The sequence below is a fragment of the Centropristis striata genome, chromosome 11 (genome assembly GCF_030273125.1).
Source record: "Centropristis striata isolate RG_2023a ecotype Rhode Island chromosome 11, C.striata_1.0, whole genome shotgun sequence".
NCBI lineage: Eukaryota > Metazoa > Chordata > Actinopteri > Perciformes > Serranidae > Centropristis > Centropristis striata.
This window is the reverse complement of record NC_081527.1, coordinates 37,903,943-37,921,923: the sequence shown is the minus strand read 5'-3', so window position 1 is coordinate 37,921,923 and position 17,981 is coordinate 37,903,943. Positions and strand designations below refer to the sequence as shown.

Below are 17,981 nucleotides of genomic sequence, written 5' to 3'. Positions count from 1 at the left end.
TCTCCGTCAGCCAATCGATACCTGATGTCAGGATGAGGTAAGTGATGACTTCAGAGTCATTAAGCGATATGATAGGCTGACACAGTGCCATCAGCAGTGGCTGCTGGAAATGGATGGACCCCAGACACCCGGGGTCGTATTTCACCGGTCACACACACACACACACACACACACACACACACACACACACACACACACACACACACACACACACACACACACACCCTGGCCCAGTGAGGATCTCGTATCTCCTGCCTTAGAAATGGATTTTCCCCCTGCAGACCACACAGGGCTGATTCATATCTCTATTGATTTAGATGAGGAGATGAACTGAATGGGATGGAATAAAATCTGCCTCAGAAATAAATTACAAATTAATCAAATTAATCTGTTCAAGATACACACATAGGAACAGTTATATATATATAACCTATTCAATTGCGACAGCCTTAATCTTAACTGAATTATTATGAGATAATACGGCTGAGATCGTCATGAGTCACCTCAGAGACCCCGACGTAGCCACAATAATAAAAACTGTGGTCATGCAGCAGCTGGATGTTTCCAGGAAAGCACTCAGCTGTTTCCACTGCTGACTGGTTCCACTGCTCGTCTTACCAGTCCATTACTGGAATTTTCTCAGATCAGGGGGAAATAAGACAGAAAGCTCACAGAGTGGATGTAATGAGCAGAGCAGGACAACAAGGCTGCTGGGTGAAACACGACACCGAGTCCTGGTGTCACACTCATAGTTATACCATCTGACCTGCTCCACTTTCTGCTGGAGCTTTAAGAACATCACATTTGGGCGAAGGAAAAACTGACATGGCCATTTTAAAAGGGGTCCCTTGACCTCTGACCTTAAGATATCTGAATGAAAATTGGTTTTATTGGTCTCTTCTTTAAATATATGTAACAGTCGACACTGCAAAAAAGCCAACTTGTATTTTTTGGCCTTAAACAGTGATTTAAGTTGGTAAAACTTAATATATATAATGAAATATAAATTACTGACATTTAGGGCAATAATGTAAGTTAGCACAACAAAGGAAGCCAGTTGTCTGCTCAAAAACAAGTTGGTGAGTTGTTGTTACTTATATCTTTAAGTTGGGGTTCACAACAAGGGACAATAGTTCTGATAACTCTTATTTCTTTGTTGGGAAATTTGGTCATTAGCGAAAGCTAGAGGCTAACTGATGCTAGCGGCTAACCGATGCTAGCGGCGCTGCTTGTTACAGCTACAAGAGTAGCCATTAGCGTATCAATGCTAACTCAAAATTGTGGTCACAACATTAGCTGACATTTCATAGCGGCGTTACAATTGTGCCAGAGAAATTCAGAGTTGAGCAAACTCAAAAACAAAACTTAAAATATTTAGTTTAATTGTCCAACTTAAAATTTTCTTAACGATTTAAATCGTTTTTAGTAATTTTTGGATAAACATCAGAATCACCATATTTGGACTTTTTCGCCATTTTTTCAAAATGTGGACATCTGAAAATATGATGTTTTTCTGTAATGTTTTGAAAACTATACTACGATATGTATCAAAAGACTATAATAAGACCATTTTGGGCATTTAAAAATGTTATGACTTTTTTTACTTACTCAATCATATACACACCTGTATGTAGGGCTAACCAGCCAAAAGCAACTTAAAGAAGGAAGTTGGCCTACTTATTTTTATCCTCTAGTGGTGATCAGCAGGAACTGCATCAACAGCTGTTGCTGTGGTTCTGCTTGCCACCCTTCAGCTACCAGTTTGGTGACACAACTGACACAAAACACAACCCAAAACATATTTTTTCCCAAATTTATGTCAGATCTACATTTCAACAAACAGCTTATCTAGATTGTCTTAAATCCAGAAGAAACAATTTATTTGTTCTTCCAAACTCTCATTATGGCAGAAACATACACCCTCCTGTCATTCGGAGGAGGAAGTGAGGTTCAATGAATGCCATTATGTCCGCTCTCTCTGAGTGTGTGTGCATGATTGTGTGTGTGTTTGTGTGCATCTGGGCAGTTGATGCACTCGCTCTCAATGTCATGTTTTTGCCATTTGTCTCCCTTGGAAACAGAGAGAGACTTAAAACCCCAGAGCCAACAGGAGGACATCTGGACCTGTCTCTCTTTCTCTCCTCCTCCTCCTTCTCTTTCTTCTCTCTCCTCCGTGCTTTATTCTCCTCCCCTCCTCCTTTAAACCCCCTATGTCTTCCTTCTCTATTCTCCATGCCTTCCTTAGTTCTTTCTCCTCCCTTTTTATCCTCTCCTCTGTCTCTCTGTCTCCCTCTCTGTCACTCTCTGGGGGCTATCAATCACAGTTGCTGTGACGGCGGCCGGGCTGTAGGTGGTCATGCTGACGGCAGATGGCTCTTTATCGCTGGAGCCCTGGCCTCTCCATGACAACCGCAGAGCAGGAAGTGACACATCCAGCCGAGTGGAGAGAGATTCATCTGGACATGAGTGCACTCACACACACACACACACATGCACAGACACCGAAGAGTAACCAAAGAGATGAAAGGGTGAGGAGACGAGGGTGACCAGCTGACCTTTCAGCGTATGGCTTATTTAATTCATCAGATTTTTTACTTTTTTTAATGTTTTATGTTAATTTTAAAGCTGTGGAATTTGTTTAAATCAGTGGCTTTTTAAATATGTATTCACCTCATGTGTGTTGTCATGTTCTGATTATTAAATGCTCTTTCCTAAATCTAAAGGAACAGAATGTCCTGTTTCTGCTTTACAATCATCTTAAACACTGTCTTTCCATGTTTCCTGCTTTTCTGGTGGTTCAATTATAGTCTGTTGATACGTATTAAAACATAATGTGGCCAGAAATGATAGAAAAGCGCCATATTTTGAGATGTCCAAAAGTGAGCCCCTCAAAAGTCATACCATAGCATGTCGATTTTGGTCAAAAATGGTTTTTAGTTTTGTTTAGTTTTTAAATTCCTAAAAATGCTTTGAATGGGTACATTATAGTTTATTTCATACAGTATATGGGTCAGACCCTAAACTGACTCTAAAGCTGTTTTTGGCCAACTGTGTTCCATTTCCGCTGCCTCGAGATACTGTAAGGAACTTTGTTGAGCTGTAAAGTAGCCCCCCCCCCCCCCCCAAGTCGTGTAGTAGTAGTCCAGAGGGAAGTGGCATAATGCTCAGCCAGACCTCAAAGTCGGAATGGTGGTCATGTTGGTTGACCCTCAGATACCTCGCTCATTGTGGCAAACAGGAAGAGTGGTTGAGGTCTTCCCAGGAGCTGACTCTCGGGTGAGGACAGCCAAGCTGCAGATTCAGGACCGAGTGTACACCCGACCTATCACTCGTATGATTGTACTGTCAAGAGGATAAGTCTGATGGCTGTGATGGACACTAGACCGGCCTTTCCAGGGCCCCCACCAGACTAACCCCATCGGCCAAGCAGAAACCTATGGCACAGGCCTTCTGTCCTTATTGCAACAAATATGACCATTACCTCAGTTAGTGTTCCACCTTTAAGACCTTCGGTAAGGAGCAAATCACCCAAGACCAATCATCGCTGTTGGCGCTGCGGACGTACACACCAGGCCGCTCAGTGTACACTTAAGAAACCATGCAGCATCTCTAAGGGTAAGCACCTCCAGATTCTACAAGTTTTTTCCAGGAACAACAGAGAAGACTCTTGCCTACTGAGTTTCGCTACAGAAACCTTATACCTGGATAAGCCCACAGACTGCAAACGAGTACTCCTCAAAGTTGTCAGAGTCCTTCTTCACCACCAGGGGAGGATGCTAGACACCTATGCAGTATTGCGGACCATCCTCCTCTCCACGGCCGCTCTTAAACTTGGCCAACAAGGCATAGATGAGAGTTTAGCACTGCGAACCATCCGCCAAGATGTCCAGACCATCAGTAGCTCCTCTGTGTCCTTCCAGATTTCCCCTGCAGCCTTCACCGCCAAACGCCTTGGACTAGCCTACCACGCTTACCCTGCTTCCATCCTACAGAAGTACAAGCATCTTAAAGGTCTCCCTCTGCAGTCCTTTGAACATGCACGCACTCTGCTGCTCATTGGTGCTGATCACACCCACCTGATAGCACCAATAGCACCTGTCCATCTCGGACCACCCGGTGGTCCAGCTGCCATCAAAACCCAGCTTGGATGGGTGCTACAAGAACCTACTCGACTCCTGCAGACTCAACTGCAACCGCAGCAGTGCCTTCACCGCTCACTCACTCCTGCCGAGATGGAACTCAAGAAAGTTGTAGAGAGGCTTTGGCAACTCGATATGCTACCCTACCGCTGTGAGAAGCAGGTGACAAGATCGAGAGAGGACCAAGAAGCCATCAACCTTTTGGAAGCAAAAACAACCAGGACGGAGGTGAACGGTATCTTTCACTATGTCACACCACTGCTGCGCAAAAAGGACTCACCCTGCTTCCAAGCTCCCAAGGAGGCTGTGATGCCTCGCCTCAGAGGCATGGAGAGACGTCTTTCAAAGGACAAAGATAAGGCAGGCACATACAGCGCAGAGGTCAATAAGTTGGAAGACGCCGGGGTTGTAGTGAAACTGGCCTCTGAGACCACCACAACTGGAGAGAGTTGGTACATCCCCCATTTCATAGTCACCCACAACGTTAAAGACAGAATAGTATTCAACTGTTCCTTCCAGTATAAGGGTCTCAACCTGAACAAATGTTTGTTACCTGGTCCCACTTTGAGCCCCTCACTTCTGGGTGTGCTCCTTCGATTCAGAGAGCACAGCGTTGCCATCAGCGGCGACATCTGGGCTATGTCCCATCAGGTACTGCTCCTACCTGAGGATAAGCCCCTCCTGCACTTCCTCTGGCGCGACATGAGAAGAGATGAAGCCCCAAATATATACAAGTGGCAGGTTCTCCTGTTCGGGACTACCTGTAGCCCTTGTTGTGCATCATTTGCGCTAGATAGGCACCTAGCCATGCACAGCACACCAGAGGAGGATGTGAGGTTTTCCGTGGAGAAGTGCTTTTACGTAGACAATTGTCTACAGAGCTTCACGTCAACTCAGGAAGCACGCCAGTTACTCCACAAATTAAGAGACCTTCTGGCATCCGGAGGGCCAGCAACGAGCCAGATGTCGTCAGTCACATACCACCAGATGCCCGAGCTCCCAAAGCAGATCTATGGCTCTCCCATGACAAAACAGAGGCTAAGGAATCCACCTTAGGCCTGAGTTGGCTCTGTGACACTGACAGCTTGGGCTTCAAACACCGACCTGTGTCCTACAGTGCTCCTACGATGAGGAACATATACCGTGTGTTGGCATCTCAGTATGATCCCCTTGGCATCATCCTGCCTTTCACCACCGGGCTAAGGTCAGCATACAACAACTGTGGGATAAGCATCGTGACTGGGATGACCCAATGCTCCCTAGCCTCTCCTGCAGTACTTACCACTGGTGGTTTTACCTAGATGCTACACACATGCACATGACCCATGACATCCACATCTTCTCTGGTGCTTCTGAGAAGGCCTATGGATCTGTAGCCTATCTCCGCTCAGTAGACACCCATGGATATGTGCACCTAGCCTTCCTCCTAGCACGATCCTGTGTAGCTCCCCGGAAGCAACACTTAATGCCACGGTTGGAGCTCTGTGCAGCTCTGACTGGAGCACAGCTGGCTAAACTCCTCTCCAACGAGCTCACTGTGCCAATACAGGAGATCACCTACTGGACAGATTCCACCACAGTCCTAAACTGGTTGAACTCAGAGTCATGTCACTTCAAGGTATTTGTGGGTACCAGAGTGGCGGAGATTCAAGAGTTGACTAACTTAACTGCTTGGAGGTATGTGGACTCTGCCAGATGACCTTACCAGAGGAAAGAGTCTGAAGGACCTCCTAGGAGGTAGCCGATGGATCAATGGACCACGGTTTCTCCTACAGGCCCCCAGTGAATGGCCAACAAAAACCAAAGATGAAGAGCTAAAAAAGACTGCCTTCTGTGGACTCACTGCCGCCAGTAACAGATGGAAGCCAGGTAGGCAGCTGGCAGGACTCAATACAGGCAGTAGCTGGAGAGCTGCATGGGGCGGCAGGTCTGACTGGACACCCTCCTTCCAGCACCTATCAAGAGGCAGAGATCCCGGCGCTGAGGAGAGTCCAGATGGACAGTTTTCCTGAGGACTATCAGCTACTTAAGACAGGCAAACCAGTTCATCCTAATAGTCGACTAATTTGCCCTTCCCCAGAGTTTGATGGAGTAAACGAGCTCAGGCAGGTTAAGACGCGTTGAGAATCTCGACCCAGGGATCATACACCCCATCGTCCTGGATCCCAGCCACCAGAACACCCAACTACTCATAAAGGACTACGATGGCACGCTGCACCACCCAGGACCAGAGCGAGTGTTGTGGATCCTTAGAGGCCGAGAGGCTGTGCGGAAACATCAGCGGACCTGCTTGGAATGTTGTAAGTGGAGATCCAAACCAGCCCACCAGAAAATGGCTGATCTTCCACCCCCTCGACTCAGGCTGTTTAAACCAGCATTCTATTCAACAGGAATGGATTGCTTTGGTCCCTTCTTGATTAAGAGGTGGGGCCTCTTATTCAAATGCTTGACAACAAGAGCCGTGCATCTGGAGGTCCTGACCTCCATTGACAGTGATGCGTTCCTTATGGCACAACGAAGATTCATTGCCCGCCGAGGAAAACCCGATGAGCTATCCTTGGACCAGGGCACCAATTTCCGTGGTGAAGAAGCTGAACTCAAGGATGCCTTTATTCGACTTAGCTCAGACTTACAGCAGCGTCTAGCCAGACAACAGATCAGCTTCCATTACAAAACTCCTGCTGCACCACACTTCGGTGGAGTATGGGAGTGGGAGATCCGTTCTGTGAAAACAGCACTTTACACCTTGATTGGATCAGAAACAGAAACAGAAGAAGTTCTTAGGATGACCCGCACGGAAATCGAGGCCATTCTGAACTCCAGTGACTTTATACTCTGTTGACACATGTGGTAATATAGTTTGTCCAAAAATAGCGGAAAAAAACCTAAATTTTTGTCAAAAATGGTCAAATTTTGAAATGCCTAAAATTGCTTAAAATTGTTAAATTATACTCTGTTGATACATATTAGAGCATAACATGGCCAGAATTGACAGAAAGACACCATATTATGGGATGTCCAAAAATTATCCCCTCAAATAAAAGTCATACTTTTAGCATGTCGATTTTTGTCAAATTTTAAAATGGCTTAAAATGCTTAAAATGGCCCAATTATACTCTGTTGATATATGTAGTAGTATAGCTTGTTTCCCAAAATGACCACCTCAAAAAAGTCAGACTATAGCATGTCGATATATATGTCAATTTTTAAAATGCCTAAAAATGCTCAAAATTTGATAATTACAGTCTGTTGATACATGTTAGAGCATAATATGGCCAGAAATTACAGAAAAACACCATACTATGCAATGTCTAAAAACTGAAAAAAGTCATACTGTAGTTTGTTGATTTTTGTCAAAAATGGACAAATTTTAAAATGCCTAAAAATGCTTAAATGTGTCAGTTATACTCGTTCGATACATGTAGTAGTATAGTTTGTCCAAAAACAGTGAAAAACATTATGGCACAGAGGAATGGCATCCTTTTTGGTGGAGCACTCTTTGGTGTGGATTTTTCTAATTTGGTCTCTAGATTTGAAGATGTGGATTACCATCAGTATGATGTACAGTATGTTGGACAATAAGGCTGGATATTCACTAATCTGGGCAAATTCATTACAAGTTCTCTGGCAGAAGAGCCTGGCAAGACACAGAGCAGAAAGAAACAGAGCCGCCATGCCAGCAGAGCCGCTTCTGAGTGAAGATTCTTCAGAAACAAAGGCAGGCTTTGTTCCAACACATCACTGTTTAACATGGAGTGGAGCTCGGTGGCTCTGCATATTAAGATAATTGATTAAAGAATATAAGCAGCCCTTTATAGTGTTTTCATTAAACACTGACACACAGTGGCTTCTCACTCAAAACAACTGTATTAGTATCTATGAAATCAATCCAATTATTTCACCACAGCTTCAAATATCAGATAAAATACCATTTATAGTACATTTAGCGTATAATTTAGCGTATCATTTGTTTCACTGGACCTTTATTTTTGTTATTTAATTTTGGTATCGTTATTATATATTTTGCAAGGACGTTTAATTCATCAGCAGAAAGATTTTTTTCTAAATTCCTGGAAGGCGAAGTATGGAAAGAGAGTAGAAGACAAGACTACATGCTGGGATGGGTTTTCAGTGTGTGTGTGTGTGTGTGTGTGTGCGTGGTATGGGGCGGCTGGTGGATTTCACGTCCCACTTCCTCCAGCAACGCGATTAGGCCAGACGTCTGTCACACACACACACACACACACACACACACACACACACACACACAGACACACACACACACACACACACACACACACACACACACACACACACACACACACACACACACACACACTCAACCTCTCTCAACTGTCTGCTGGAGTAAACACACCCTCCTGCGCTCACACACACACACACACACACACACACACAGACACACACACACACACACATATTCATGTGAGGACATTCTTCTGACCTGCATTCAGTTCGTGTCGCTCTTTAAAAGTGCAGTAGTGTCTGAGTTTATCGTCTCCTGACAATATTAACATTGGAAACAGAATATAACGCCACAAGATGAACTGGAGTTTAATTGTGCTAATTTTCCAGTTTATACTTTGTGAATTTTGTGTTTCTACAACAACATGACTACATGTTATAATGTTTAAAAACCTTTTTTTTTTCGTAGTGTCTGTCTGAATATACCTGTAGTCAGTAGAGGTGGGGGGGGAATCGATACAGCATAGTATTGCGATATTTTGTGTGGCAATATTATATCGATTCATGGCCTCCAAGTATCGATGTTAGCGTAGGAATATACTGGAGATACTGGTTTCATATGAATCTATAGGCACCATGTGGTCAGGAAATCGTGTCAGGAAGTTGTGAAATAACGCTGCAAAGTTCAGCCTTTTTCATGTTTCATGCAAAAACATTGAATGCATGTGACATAAACAGTTTGTGAGATGGTGCTTTAGATTCCCAAATGTGATCGCACACATTGAAAACCAGGTTGTTTTAATGATGCTGTCTAGTGAAACTTGTCGTCTGTAGTGGACTAAATTTTAAAGCATATTTAAGGAACCCACTGGTGCCAACCACCTCCAAACATTTAGTCAGGAAGATCCAAAGTTAGACTTAATTATATGGAGAGGAAAACTCAAATTTGGCCATTTTTAGAAGACCTCTGACCTCAAGATATCTGTGAATGAATGAATGAACAAGTCTTTACATACATGCTACTTTCTGCTAATCCAGTGCAGTTTGAACCAAAAAAACATGGAGTTTTTCTCACCCAGGACAACTGTATTATTTTTGCCTAATGTATTTCTGGCCGATGATACCTGCCTCTCCAGTTTTGTCAGTGGTAGGTTCAGGTCATGTGGTCACCCTTTCACTTTGCTTCCATCTGAAATCGTGCTTTTCTTAAGCAGCAACCTCTGAGCCGAAAAAGTGAAGCCAAACCTGTGAACTTTCTAGTGGCCAGCAGGGGGCGACTCCACTGTCTACAAAAAGAGGTCAAATTCTGTCAGCGTCAAGAAAGAAATTTCCGCAGTTTATAGTGAGCAAAGCTAAAAACAGTTGCAGGAAAGTCTGCATTTTTCATTTTGTGCTGTGTTTTATTTATGGATTGTTGTTGTGAGATTATTTTTTTTAGGAAAGGAAAGTGTGTGTCTGTGAATGCAGCGTACGCAGGTTTAGTTTTAAGCTTCTACTAATTTCTTGGTGCAAGAAAAGAACAGCCAAAATCTCACACATATTGTCCATTTTCGTCTCCCTCCCACACTGGCTGGCACACACACACACACACACACACACACACACACACACACACACACACACACACACACACACACACACACACACACACACAGTGGGGTCTGGCTGTCAGTTTGCATTTTGTCAGCAGCTCCAGTGGGAGAGAGGCCATCTCTGATAGCAGGCTGGAGTGCATGCATGCAAACACACACACACACACACACACACACACACACACACACACACATACACACACACACACACGGCTAGAGAGGCTTCCTCTTTTCTTATTTCACCTCTATATGACCTGATATGTTGGTCTGACTCTGCTTGTCTTACTCTTTAATGCCGACAGATCCTGCAGACTGTTTTATGACCACAGCATCTACATCTAGTCCACTAGAGCAGTAGTTCTCAACCTTTTTGAGTCGCGACCCCCAATTTAACATGCATGTTGTCCGTGACCCCCGCTCACTGAACACAATCTCCCATGCAGTTCAGATCACCCAAAAAAAAAAGACCAACAAAAGTAAACAAAATGACCCAAAAAGACACAAATTGACCACAAAATGATCAAAAGACACAAAATGACCCAAAAAGACACAAAATGACTAAAAAAAGACACAAAATGACCAAAATAAGGAAACAAAATGACCAAAAAAAGAAACAAAATGACCAAAAAAAGACACAAAATGACTAAAAAAAGACACAAAATGACAAAAAAAAGACACAAAATGACTAAAAAAAGACACAAATTGACCACAAAATGATTAAAAAAAAAAAAAAAAGACACAAAATGACACAAAAAAGAAACAAAATGACCAAAACAAGACATTAAGTGATCAAAAAGACTAAAACACATTAACACATGAACACTTTAACACAGTGGAGACAGAGCTGACTTCCAAAATGATTTGGCGACCCCCAGAAATCATCTCGAGACCCCAATTGAGGCCCCGACCCCAAGGTTGAGAATAGCTGCACTAGTGGATTTATTCTCATTGGTCCAGTCGCACAGAATGACCACTGAGCCCTTTAACACTCCTCTTAAAAACACAGACTGAATTGTATTTACTTATAAGATGATCTTACTGTAGATTTCTCTCAGATATTCTCTGCCTCAACAGTAAATGCATTTTGAGAAATGTACTTACCTACTAAATGGATTATTAGCTGCAGAAGCCTGGAGCTGCTCAGAGTCCTCAGGTTATTTCTCAAAAGTAGATATTTATGTCAATGAACATGTCAAGTTCTTGTTTTGTGGTTTAGAGATCAAAATGCTGAGTCATGTTGGTAAGATGAGTATTTTCTGATGTAATATGTGGAGGATTTGAAGACAATTATTGAAAATAAACAAATCTGCACTTCACATTAACGCCTTCACAATCTGTAATGTGTTGGAAGGAAAAAAATACATTAGAAATGTAAACATTGGAAACACTTTTGTCATTATTATATGAATCGTTGCACTATGTTTGATTTTGCCTGCTGTATGTAAAATGTTATTTTGTTTCTATGCTGCAAATAAAAACGGCAATTAAAGAAAATCTGAAATCTGAACTGTAGTTTATGAGAATTACACCTCCTGACCAGGACTATTCAACAGAGAACCATTAATAAAACATTCTCATTAACATAATTGTACATAATCATTTGCATGAATGTGCCACGATGAGGTGAGAAATTGCTTTTATGATGTGCACAAGAGGAGTTTTGAGATATTTATTTCTAAGAAAATGTCCCAAAATGTCTGAGAAAGACTGCTTTAATGTGTGTTTTTATGTAGGGAAACAACATATTTATACAAACATATCCTTCTACATGTGACCCAGTAGACAAAAAAAGCCACTTCTGAAACATTTCTAAACAAAAACACACTCGGTTTTAATTTCAGATAGATTTTACGGTGAAAAAATGCTAAACCATGACAGTAAAAGACTGTAAAATGATAAATTGGTTAATTCAGTTTCAGTAACAATGAAACACTGTAAAGTGCCAAAACAGTGATTTTTACAGTTTAAAAAAAAAATATATTACTCCACTGTAAAATACACTGGCACCATATATATATATATATATATATATATATATATATATATATATATATATATGTATATATATATAAATATATATATATATATACTGTAATATATATATCCATCAATATAATTTTTGCATTTATCTTTTGTAAAAAATACTTTCTCACTGTTAAATGTACTAAACACCATATCTCCTACAAAAATACACTGTAATGTTTAATGGTAACATCTTGCGGCATTTATAAAGTAGTATGATAAAATATGGAATAAAATAACAATCTTAAACGTGAAATCAACAGTGCTAATACCTTGTTACCGTAATATTAAAAAAGTTCTACTGTATTTATTACGGTAAAGTTCTGGCAACCACAGCTGCCATTTTTTTACCGTAAAAACGTTTTTTTTTTTTTTTTAAAGTGTAGAGGGACTGTAAAACGGGCATTTTTTTAATGGTTTTCTTTTATGACATTTTATAGACCAAACAGTTGTTGAGAATAATAATAATAATAATAATAATAATAACAATAATAATTCAGATGAATTAATAATGTTGCTGCTCTAGTATGCACTCAGAACTGAAAATGTGCAATAACTGGCCAGGCAGTTGATCACATTTAGACCCGTTCTGTCCAGATCTCATCATGTGGAGGTCCAGATGTTCTCCAATGGTTTGGTGCCGTTCCACTGATCAACAGTTGGAGGCTCCAACAGTCAACAACAGCAAAGAGAGAAAACAAACAGTCAACATAGATGGAAATATAGCTTTTTAAATGTGTCAGGTGCATCTCAATACATTAGATATAAACATACTTTTAAAAATTGGTCTTTGTAGTTGACGTTTTTTTTGAGACACTGAATTTTAGGTCTTCATTAAATGTAAGCCATAATCATTATAATTAGAAGAAATTAAATAAATTAAGACATGAAATGTTTCAAGTTATTTAATTACTGACAAACTTTTCTATATTTTAATCTAGTGAACTGTATATACCAGTCTTCAGCAGCCACAATTGCTCAGGATTATTAATTTATTCAGGTTTTCACTGCAGCCAAAGTATTTTTCAATTTCACAGCTTGATTGTAGACTTTCCTGCAACTGTTTTTAGCTTTGGTCATTTATATTTCTGTACCTCAGTGCCTTATGAGTTTAAATAAAGTGTTATATTACTGAGTAATGTATGGTGGATGTTCAATAACCTCCTTAGAGCAGCTATTCTCAACCTTGGGGTCGCAAGATGATTTCTGGGGGTCGCCAAATCATTTTGGAAGTCAGCTCTGTCTCCACTGTGTTAAAGTGTTCATGTGTTAATGTGTTTTAGTCTTTTTGGTCATCTTGGGGGTTTTTTGGTCATATTGTGTCTTTTTTGGTCAATTTGTGTCTTTTTTTATCATTTTGTGTCTTTTTTGGTCAATTTGTGTCTTTTCATAGTAATTTTGTGTCTTTTTTTATCATTTTGTGTCTTTTTTGGTCAATTTGTGTCTTTTTATAGTCATTTTGTGTCTTTTTTTTGTCATTTTGTGTCTTTTTTGGTAATTTGTGTTTTTTTTTAGTCATTTTCTTTTTTTGGGTGATCTGAACTGTGCGTGTGAGTCTGATCTCATCCAGGAAACAACAACTACAGAAAGTTTTCAGAGTAAAACAAAGAGTCGGAGGCGGAGGGTTGGTTTCCTAGGCGAATATCATGATTCACTTTTATTAAAAGCATCATAGCTACAATTCATCATACATGATGTCTTCAAAAAAAAACAAAAAACAAAAAAAGACAAACACCAAAAAAAAAAAAAAATAAGAGGAAAAAAAAAACATTTACATGGTATGTCTGTAAACTTCAAGGCTAGATAAGAATTTTGAGGTAATGCTCTTCAGCTTGCTGGCTAAAAGTAACAAAAAGTCCATTTTTTTCAAGAAAAGTAGCTAAGTAATAAAGGTACCTGATTATTTTAACTCTTTAACACCAGTGCATCAACAGGAACAGAGTGAGACAAAATTGATTGCAGTACTTATTTGTCATCATTTACAGTTTTTAGTTTAGTTTTCTATCCATACGACACTTGTGGTTATTCATATAGTGTGTGTGTATATGTGTGTGTGTGTGTGTGTGTGTTGGGAGAGTGATGTTGGAACATTCAAAAGCTGCCTTGGTTATTGCTGACTCAGCATTAGACGAGAGAAGGAGGGAGTGTCCCTCTCTGCTCCGCTGGCTGCTGGCTGGGAGAGCAAATGTTAATATGAGCTGGCCACAGTGTGTGTTTGAATGGATTTTCAAATATTTGAACCACTCGCGGTGCTTGACTTGTCTCCGGACACTTGAACTGGCCTTGGGAAGGGAAGGAGGAAACAAATCAAGCAGCGCGTGCAGCTTTCAAGTATTCAAAAAGGTTCTCAGCGACCAGTTCGAGTTGAACTTCATATATAAAGAAACTTGTAAATTTCCAACTCTGTTGAAAATGTGTCTCAGTCCTGTTTGGGACCAGGCCTGGTGTCAGTGTGTGTGACTAGAGAAACAGTCTTTTTAAAGAGAGAAGGTCACTAGGGAGCAGCACTTGGTCTGAAACTACCGGGATATGAGGAAAAAAAAGAAATAGAAATTAAAAAAAAAAAAAGGATTTTAATGTGGCAGCGACCGGGAAATTCAACCATCTCATGTGCCCCCTTTTTTTAAAAGAATAAACCTGAAACATCACATCGCTGTGTGGACCGCCGCTCCGAATCCGTTCACAGAAAAACCTCCAGAGGAGACGGTTGGCTCCCGGCAGCACGGAGCGGACCAATCAGAGCGAGGCTGACCGGCGGCAGACCCAGCCCGCCTGCCACTCCGCCGCCAGGAACACCAACCGCCTCCAGAGGAGACACAGGATCCAGATGTGGCAGTGGAAAGACTCAAGACTGGCATTTAAACAGTGTGGGACTGGTTAACAGTATTGGTTCAGTGCGCACAAAACACACGCACGAGCACACACACATACACTCAAAAAGGAAAAAAAATAAAAAACAGCTGCAGGGACGAGTCCTTCCAGAAACAGTCACATGACAGAGGGTTGGGGGGTAGTGTGTGTGTAGTGGTGGACATCTGAATGTGTGTGTGCAGCTAATGAGCACGTCTGTGTGTGTGTGTGTGTGTGTGTGTGTTGTGGTGGTCAGTGTGTGAGACTGAGTTTTTTAGGCCAGTCTGGTTTTCTTCCTCCTCAGTCTAGCTGGTCTGATATGTGAGAACTTAAAAAGAAATCTGCTCTGAAACAAACAGAACAGCTCCATCGACTCCATTACCCACAATTCCTTTCTGCAGCAGCTTTATCAGACAGACAGCTGAGTTTAGCTGTAATGCTGTTTTGTTTTTATGAGAACCAATGTTAGAAAAAAGCACCTCCAGCAGGAGTTTCTCCTTTCTCCTTCTGATGATGAGATGCTGCCATCAACAAAACAGTCTGAGAGACTAAAGAGAGGGAAGCAAAAAATAACAAAATAACAATTGAGAGCTGAAAGCAGCAATAATAATAATAATAATAATAATAATAATAATAATAATAGCACTATTGGAACCTTGTGAAGTCCTATTTGAAGGATTGTGGGTTGAGACGAAAGGCTCAGCAGACAGAAAGAGTCTTTAAGAGGAGGAGCCGGCTCTGAGGAGCGAGTGGCGTTGAGGTTTCCCTGACTACAACTATCATCAGAGAGATTAACTTAACACACACACACACACACACACACACACACCTCGTTCTCTCTGACACATAGTAAATATACCTGCTCAAAAAAATAACAACAAAGAGTGAGAAATCATTAACAACAATGTAAAGAGGGAGAAACAAAAAGAGGGTTGATAATAGTTTGGATATTTGTGGAGGAGGTGTAAACAGGAGGAGAACATGTCCAAGGCCGTCAGTCAGTTAGTTTATTCAGTCACTCTTCTCCTTCTGAGGAGACGCCGCCGCCTCCTCCGACTCCTCCTCGTCTCCTAGTCCGCCATCTTCCAGGGCCGAGTCGTCTCCTCTCATCTCCTCCTCCGCTCCGTCCTCCTTCTCCTCCGCCAAGTCACTCTCTCCTCCTCCCTCCTCCTCGTCCTCCTCCTCCTCGTCTTTCTCCTTCTTGCCCTCCTGCTCGTCCCTCGGGGGGTTAGCGGTCATGGCGTTGTTGCCGCCCAGCGCCCCGGCCATGGCGCTCTGCAGCTCGGCCAGCGTGGCGGCGGTGGGGAAGCCGGGCAGGCTGAGGCCGGCGAGGCCCGGGGGGAGGAACATGGAGGGGTAGAGGAGGCCGGGCGCCATGGTGGAGAGGAGGAACGGGTTGAAGGCCAGCGAGTTGGCCGACATGCCGGCGGCCGCCAACAGCGCCGCCGTGTCGCCGTTGATGGACGCCTCGGCCGACGAATCAGCAGCCGGAATCTGAGCCGCCGCCGCCGCCGCTTTCTCCTTCTTCCTCTTCTTGGCGGCGTCCTGACTCCTGTCCGCCTCGTCCTCCTCCTCGTCTCCTCCCGCCTCCTCACAGTCGTCTCCCTCCTCTCGGTCCTCTTCGTCTCTCTTCCTCTTCGTCGTCACCGTCTCGTCGCTGTCTCCTCCGTCGCCCTCCGTCGTCCCGTTGGTGTTTCGGGACGCGGCGGCGGTGACGGCGGCGTTGGACGCGGAGGCTGCGGCCGCGGCGCTCGCCAGGTTGCCGCCGAAGAGGCCGCCCAGGCTGAACATGTTGGGGATGGCGGCCATGTTGGGCAGGCCTCCCATGCCGGGGATCATGAGGGGCAACATGGAGGCGGCGGCGGCGCTGGCGGCCGCCTGCTTGGGGTCGGTGGGCGGCGGGAACGCCATCAGACCGGCCGCCAGCTGGAGAGACTGGAGGCTCTGCAGGGACGACAGGTCCATCCCGCCAAACAGACTGTTGAGCAGCAGAGGGTTGATGCCTCCTGCAGGAACACACGTTTATAACCACGGTGAGTATTAATGTGATAGAAAATATTACCATTTAACTGTTTAAATTCAATCAAGAATTGTTTTGTCCAATCAGAGAGAATTCTCTGTATTCATCTGACTTCAGTCTTTTTATTTCTTTAATAAACTTTGCAACAGCGAAAATATTGAACATTAAATATCAATACTTGTATTTTATAATTGAATACATTTGTTGTACTGTTGAGTAAAAATTGTTTTTATATTTTTCTATGTTCATCTTATTTAATTTGCTTTGTTATTTACTCTCAATGTTTTTGAATGAAACATAAAAAAAGCCGAACTTTGCAGCATTATTTCTACAACTTCCTGACACGATATCCTGACCACATGGTGCCTATAGATTCCTTAGATCTTCTACTTTCATATGATACCAGTATCTCCAGTGTATTACTAAAAGTGAGCCTGCTAAAAAAACAAAAACAGCGAAAATATTGAACATTAAATATCAATACTTGGCGGCCATGAATAAACACAATATTGCCAAGCTAAATATCACGATACTATGCTGTATTTTATAATTTAATACATTTGTTGCACTGATGAGTATAAAATTGTTATATTTTTCTATGTTCATCTTATTTAATTTGCTTTGTTATTTACTTTGTATGTTAATAAAATATTGAACTAATCTCTATTTTCTTTAATTTTCGGTATAGATGCTTTAAATCTGTCAGTTTAAAAACAATATAAAAAATTGTGATGATAATAGAGATCAGACGATATGAAAAAATATATCGTGATCATTTTATTTTGTTGCCGTATTGCCCAGCCCTAGGATAAAATGATAAAGTTTGTCCTTCTACATGCTGATAATGTTTTTAAGTTGCGTACCTGCAGATGAAGCGGCGGTGGCCAGTGAAGCCTGAGCAGCCTGAGCGGCGGCGGCGGCCTGGGCAGCGGCGGCCGCCTTGGCGATCTCAGATTTAGGTCGTCGCCCCCGACGACGCACGCCCTCCTCTCTGACCACGGGGCCAGTCAGCAGGCGGTCAAACATGGCTTCTGGGAGGAAACCCTGTGTGGAGGAGGAGAGAAACCATGTGACTAAAAGGAACTGGAGGCTAGATATAAAAACAACTAATGACAGAAATATTTAGAACACGTTGAAAACAATTTGTTTCAGAGG

At 42.4% G+C, this 17,981-nt stretch overlaps 1 protein-coding gene across 3 annotated transcripts in view; it reads right to left on the bottom strand.

Moving 5' to 3' along the window:
- Positions 1–13,832: 13,832 nt before the first annotated feature.
- chd7 (chromodomain helicase DNA binding protein 7) overlaps positions 13,833–17,981 on the bottom strand; it is a 103,427-nt gene continuing 99,278 nt past the window's right edge. For 2 of the 3 annotated variants that reach the window (XM_059343951.1, XM_059343952.1), the window contains exons 40-41: positions 17,690–17,870; positions 13,833–16,812 (exon numbers count right to left, since the gene is read on the bottom strand). In XM_059343951.1, coding sequence (XP_059199934.1) covers positions 15,818–16,812; positions 17,690–17,870 — 1,176 coding nt within the window. In that variant the 3' untranslated portion in view covers positions 13,833–15,817. The remainder of the gene's footprint in view (positions 16,813–17,689; positions 17,871–17,981) is intronic. The other variant, XM_059343953.1, reaches the window with a different exon arrangement.